This window comes from Hibiscus syriacus, unplaced genomic scaffold, assembly GCF_006381635.1.
Source record: "Hibiscus syriacus cultivar Baekdansim isolate YM2019G1 unplaced genomic scaffold, ASM638163v2 tig00112050_pilon, whole genome shotgun sequence".
Classification (NCBI taxonomy): Eukaryota; Viridiplantae; Streptophyta; class Magnoliopsida; order Malvales; family Malvaceae; genus Hibiscus; species Hibiscus syriacus.
Window position 1 is genome coordinate 70,582 of NW_024063244.1, and position 7,178 is coordinate 77,759.

At 36.9% G+C, this 7,178-nt stretch overlaps 1 protein-coding gene across 1 annotated transcript; it reads right to left on the bottom strand.

Annotated features, from left to right (window-relative positions):
• Positions 1 to 1,919: 1,919 nt before the first annotated feature.
• Positions 1,920 to 4,315, bottom strand: LOC120174341. Its single transcript, XM_039181233.1, has one exon. The coding sequence runs from the start codon at positions 4,283 to 4,285 to the stop codon at positions 1,925 to 1,927; it is 2,361 nt and encodes a 786-aa protein (XP_039037164.1). The 5' UTR covers positions 4,286 to 4,315; the 3' UTR covers positions 1,920 to 1,924.
• Positions 4,316 to 7,178: the final 2,863 nt, after the last annotated feature.

The following is a 7,178-nucleotide window of genomic DNA, read 5'->3' on the forward strand; positions in this document are numbered from 1 at the left end:
GCTTTGGGGGAAGATGGAATTCATATGCGACCTCAAACTTCAGATGGTTCAGATGAAGTACGAAAGGAACTGATGAAGAAATGCGGTGGTCTTCCTTTAGCCGCGCGAATTATGGGTGAATTGAAGCGTCGACAGATAACAAACCCGAATCTCCAGAAAAAATTTCCCAGTAATGCAGAGAAAACTTCAGGAGATGGAGAGAAAACTTCAGGAGATGCAGAGAAAACCAGAAATAATTAATGAAACTAATAGCACCCTCAAACCATAACCGTTTAAATTGTCTTTGGTTTTCAACTGAATTATCCTCTTTCTCTCCTGTTTGATTTGATTCGAATCGATTCAGTTCAGCTTGTTTTATCATACTAATACTTGTATCAAGTAATCGTATAGTACATGTTTGTGTTTATTGTTTTTATTTGTATTGTATTATGAGACTATATATATGATTATGTTCGGATTTGTTATACTATTTTCTAGATTTTGTTTATCAATTAATTTTTCATGCAATCATTATTGAGTTATTATTTAAATCTTTTATCCACGACATTAAAATTTAAATTTTAAACAACTTAAAGAATTAACATCTTGTTGACCAACTAATATGTCATGTTATTTACTTTAATTTACTAATTAATTTGATAAATATGTGCTATCATATACATTTAGAAGGTATTTACCATAATCGGAAATAAATACTGTGAGCTATTATGAACGTAAGGGTTGAAAACAAAAAAAAAAGGTGTTACGTAAGAAAGATAAAATTATAAATTTCATCATGTATGAATTAAATTATTTTAGCGGTTAAAAAAATTATTGTTATTCTTAATATAAGGATTGAAACCAACAAAATGGGTGTTACGTGAGAAAGATAAAATTATAAATTTCATTATGTATGAATTAAATTATCTTAGTGGTTAAAGAAATGATTGTTATCCCTAGAGGTTCACTGTGTGAGCACATTGTATGTCAGAGATGTTTGAGCATTTATTGTTAAATGAACTAAAAGTCTTTTGAATATATATTACCTTATGATCATACTTTTGAACATATGCATTGTTATCTATATCTATTGAAAATTATTATTCAAAGTTTAGTTGCAATTCGAGTTATGTCTGTTAATTTTATACAGTTAACAATTATCGAATTTAAATTTATTTTTTTCAAAATAAAACTAAAAGAGTGTGAACGTGAAAGTTAAAAGAAAGGAAATGAGTGAAATACCAAACTTCCGAAGAAAACAAAGAATATGTGAAGATTAAGTAAATAAAAAAGGAAATAAAGAGGGAATAGAATAATGCCCCGTTAAGTTGGGAAGTACTAGGGTGCTACCGTCTTAATATACGGTTAAAAAAAAGTGTTATCGATTTTGTTATTATGTTTTTAAAAAAATCAGTAAAAAATGACAGGAAACATTATTATTTTTATCGGTTTTGTTATTATTATTAATTACTGATATTGGTAAATACGGTAGAAAAACTCGGTAAAAAAATAATGTTTTATGTAGCGCTTTACCAGATATATTATCAAAATCGGTAAAAATAATAATGTTTCCGTTCATTTTTATCGGTTTTGTTATTTAAATAATAACAAAACCTGTAACATTTTTTTTAATTGTATATTAAAACTGTCACACGTAAACATTTTCACGTTAAGTTACATAGGAGAATTGAATGTACCGTCCGAATACTACATGTTTTTAATGATCCTAATTAAGATTTGTGATGAATATATTATAACGACAAATTAAAAATTACACAAACTTAATAGATAAAACCAGCCATCATCCCGAAAGTTGTAGTGGTTGAGAAATGATTAAAAAGACGAACAAATTAAAAAAATAATAAATCAAGCAAGCCAGTTAACCACACCACACTTATTTCTTGCTAAACAAACAACAGCAGCTGATGTGATTGTTGAGGTTTATTTATTTCCCCACGTTCAGTTTGGCTCTCGCATGTCCTTCGTTGATCTGGAACTGCTCCCCCAGACCAAAGTGAGCCATCAGCAACCAAAAGAAAGTGATCAGCTGCCCACCTTTGCTTACCTCCGCAGCATGTGTATTTGCTCGGCAATGACTCGCAGCATACGACACTAATTCCACCCACACTCTGCTCATTATCATCCATTTATCCTCGTCATCTTCCCTTTCCATCCTCTGCAGCTCTTTGGCCAGTATACTAGCACTGAACAACACCGATTTACTTCGGTCTCCCTTCACTTCCTCCGGTCCGACATCCGTATTCACCGACAATATCTGTTCGCAAGCCTTCTTGTCTTCATTCGGACGTAAACTCCGACTCTTGAAGAATCTTTTGGCCTCTTCACATGTGTCTCCAAATCTTATCTTCGCGATACCGGCCACGGCAGACATCATGGTTGGCTGAAATACTAGAAGATATAGCATGTAATCCGATAGAGTTTTGCTGAAATGCCGAAGTTTAACCCTGTTATCACCGTTTTCCTTTTCAGCGCTGTTATCACCGTTTTCCTTTTCAGCGCTGTTATCACCGTTTTCCTTTTCAGCGTGGTAGCATAGATCGGTGGCAATGTGCCACAAGAGGATGCTCTCATCATACGGAACATCACTCACGTACTTGAGTAAGTTGTTATGATCACGGTCCGAATCCGTCAAGGCCCAATCGCCTCTAGCCGACGATATCCTCTTTGCCGTTTCCGGAGTATCCGCAAACTCGGATTTCTTCTTTAGCTCGTCGAAGATGAATTCCCATAGATCCTTAGTGAATGGCTCACGGGATACGTACAGCAACTCATCCACAGTATCCTCCATGAACAGTCTCAGGAATTTGATGAAGGGCAAACGGAGAATTTTCAATTTTTCTTTGATAACCCCCAAGTATCTACCAATGACTTTGCAGATTTCAGTAAGTCGATCAAAAACAATTTCGAGTCCCAACAAATCAAATATATACTTACACACGATTAGACACAAACTTGGGAATTCATGGATGCTTTCCTTTTTGCTTTCGAGACAATACCTTATCAAGTTGTGAGATGAGATGGATCCGGACCACCTTCGAAACGCAAGGGGAGTGGCCAACACCTGATGCGGGCAATTCGGCTTACATTTACACTTACACCACCATGGTTTCTTGAGGGCAAGGAAAATTTTGAAGACAAATGCCACGGGCCAACAGCTAGGATGAGGACGATCAGGGTTCTTTATAAGAGCAAAAGTCCTGTCCGAGAAAATGATCGTGAGGAGGGCTATTACATCAAGGGCAATGGCACCGAGGAGCAAAGTGTAGGTGATTCCAACATCAACTCCACGGAATTCATCTTTTGTTTTGAAATAGAAGAGTCCAAGTGTTGCCAAAGTGAACCCAAAAGCAAGGAACCTACAAATACATCCAAGCCAAGAATACACAACTTCTAGCTTGGTATAGAGACTACCATATATGAAGTTGAGCTCGACCTCGATTACCCTCAGAGCATCTTCAGCGGATCTCCTGGTGAAGAAATCGCGACTCTCGTTGCGCTCACGGAAGCTGAAGATGAGATCGACGATGAGTCCCCTGAATGTCAGGAAGAATTGATAAGCATAGTGCACTACTTCCAGATGATTCAAGGGACCTTCCTTTGGAGGAGTATCAGAAGCCTTGGTCTCTTTATCAGGCTCTGGTGTCATAGTAATCGTCGTCGGAAGTTCTGCCGATCTCTTGAACGCGTATTCCTCCATGAGCTTTGAGTAATTCGGACCAGGATCTGGCTTCTTAAGCATCGAATCACGATATTTGTCCAAGCTCGCACGGTACAAAGCCAGCGTACGCTCCCCGTACTTGATAATCCCCGCAAAAAACACGAGCACCGTGAGGAACATTAGCTTGTCGTTGGGAAGTGACTGGAAGAAGATATAGATAACAGCACCAGCTTGAAAAAAAAGGCCGAGCAGATGCCTTAGCCAAAGCTGATTATCTTCGAGAGCAAAAGCAGTGATGGTGTCAGGGCCACCGAGGTGCAACAAAAGGAATGGCGCCCAGAATGCTAGAAGATCAGTGTTCTGCACCAGCTTCGGGTCGGCGTTTTTATCAGGGTTGCGTTGGCTGTTGGAGATGAGACCGACGGCGAAATTGGCAGCTGCGTCGGCCAACAAGTATGCAAGCCAAATGAGGGAGATGACGAGTTTTTGCCTGGCGGATTTTCGGATTGGGGCCACGAAAATCAATATGACCTGCAACCAGAGACTGAACAAAATAGAACCCCGGATGTTCCATTTGTCCCATAGCAATTTGATTCCGAAAGGGATGCTTAGACTGAACTTGAACATTTTCTTCCCTCTACACTTTGTTAATTGCTCACAAGATTTCGAGTACCGAACTCTTTACATAAATATAAAAAAAATTGCTTTCGTAGCACTCACAAAAGGTGTAGGTGCTTAGCTATTCCACCTTTCGTCACTTGTTTTCCTAAACATCACAGCTAAAGCTTACTTTCATTTTTTTTTTTTTTTTGAAAAAGCAGAGCTTTATATTCCAATTGCATCAAGGAGTGTTACGTTCTTAATACATTCAAGTTCGTTAAAATAAAACCAAATCGGATTGAGACACGATAAAGCCCAATAACAAGCATATGGGCCGCCCGATTAGCATCGCAATTGACGTAAAACACTTTGAGGTCTTTGTTTGCGTTTAGCATTATACGGGCTTCGTTGAGAAGTAAACTAATGGTTGAAGCATCCTCTTTATTATTGACGAGCCTGCTCACGATCGAGATCGCATCCCCTTCAATAGTGGCATTTATCCAATCATTCTCAACGGCAAATTTGATCCCTTGTGTGAACGCTTCTATCTCAGTTGATTATGCTGTGAAATGTTGCTGAATTTGTTTGCACATATCACTTATTACCAGTTGATGAGTGTTTTGAATCGGTAATATTTGCTCGCTAATTCTTTGATCTTATGAACTTATTACTGTTGATTTGGTTGTGTTATGCTTATTTTCGTGCAGGGTCTTACTTTCCAGGATTAGTCGTAAAACGTGTGCATTCTGTATTTTTTATTATTATTTGATTATGACCGGAGACATGGGCACGACTATGAGCATGACACGATCTGACGTGGTAGTTTCTAGAATGTTCAGTCAGCGGCAGTTTTCTAGAAGATCTAATCAACGTCTTCTGGAAGATGGACGAGCAGAGTTATATTAGGAGACTTATTTTTTAAAGTTTAAATTTAGAAAGCATTTGAAATTATCTTTAGGATTATTTTTATTTTAATTTCTATGCTTATCTCTAGGTTTTTAGAGCCTATAAATATCCTCTTGGGATAAGCCTAAATTCACAACTCAGATTGCAATCTACTTCTACTTTTTAGTTTTATAAAAGTTTTCTCTTTTATTTTTTAAGTTTTCATTTTTCTTTTATTTTAAGTTTTGTTTTTAAATATGCTAAGTATGACTTTTGTCATGCTTAGCTAATTTTCTCATAAGCCGAGAGCTGAAGCGATGACTCAATTACAACGTAAGAATTGAAAAGCACCTTAATAACTTCGGAATATTTCTCTCAATCTCTGCGCATATTTTTCAAAATCAAAACAATTTTTCAAAATCAAAGATTGACTTTGGTCAAGATGTTGTTTCGATTAAATGTGTGGGAGGAATGATCGGCTTATTGAAAGCACATTCGACTTCCTGAGAATACACTTGGCGAGATAGTCTTGCCAAGAGGGATTTGAGATCGGAATTAGTAGTTATTGAAACAACAATTCAAATTGGTCTTCACGAACTTAAATGATTATTGATATACAACAATTGATGTTGATCAGATTAATTTTTGAAGTCGGAATCAAAGATTGCTTTGGGTATTCGGTATACAAAGAAGAGTCACGAGGATTGCCCTTGTAAACAAAGTAACCGACATGAATCCCTAAGGGAAAATTTAATTCGATGATCCGAAGGAAATTGAGTTAAAGCGATGCTTGAGACTATTTTGTCATATTCATTTTCAACCTTCAATTTTTATTTTCTTTATTTTTATTTAAATCATTTTTTATTATTTTAATATCGTTTTACCAAAACCCTTTTTTTTAACTACTTATCGCCTAGTTTAAACCATTCAAACAGAAATTTAGAATTTTCTAAGTCCCTGAGGATCGAACCTTACTTCTCTTTTCTAAGTATTTCCTTGATTTATTAATTGAGAATAAGGAATTTATTTTGACATCAAAACGACAGTTGTCAAATTAGCGTCATTGTCGGGGACTTCACCAAAGTTACCAATTTTTGTTTGCTTTTGATTTATGACCAGGACAAATCTGGGCGAATTAGTGGAGTACAACCCGGAAATTGAAGCCAGAGCTCGGAGACTTCATGTACAGACGCTTTGGGAAAGAATGAGACAACAATCGAATCCATAATCAAATTCAGGTGAATCCATTAATATAACCAAATTCGATGGCTGATCCCACTATTATAGAGTTAGCCACAACACCTGCTGAACAAGAGCCTTTGTACATTGATTTTCCCCAAGGAGAGACTTCATACCAGTTAAAAATGGGCCTTATTTATCTCCTCCCTACCTTCTGCAGATTACCCAACGAGAATCAACATAAACATCTCATGAAATTTCACATGGTCTGCTCTAGCATGAGACCACATAGAGTAATTGCGGATTAAATCAAACTTAGAGTTTTTCCTTTTTCTTGACAGGTTTTCCCTGCGGCGAAACAAGTGAGTTACGAAGAAGAATACTTAGAATCAAGCAACTTGAAGGAGAGTCACTTTATGACTACTGGGAAAGGTTTAAAAAATTATGTGCTAGTTGCCCACAACATGGGTTAACCGAACAAACACTCTTTCAATATTTTTATGAAGGATTAACTCCCCTGGAAATGAAGATGATCGATGCTACCAGCGGAGGAACTTTGGTGAACATGACTCCTACTGAGGCTAGGGATTTAATTTCCACAATGGCCGCAAACTCCCAACAGTTTCGCCTAACTAATGAACCTCCTCGAAGGGTTCATGAGATAAGTTCATCTTCTTTAGAAAATAAGATAGATAAATTAACTGAAGTAGTCAACTCTCTTATAGCAGGAAAGATAGGATCAAACAGATTATGTGGAATATATGCATTGTCTGATCATACAACAAACAATTATCCACTGATTCAAGATGACACAGTAGCTCAAGTTAATGTAGTAGGAAACTTTCCAAGACCTCCC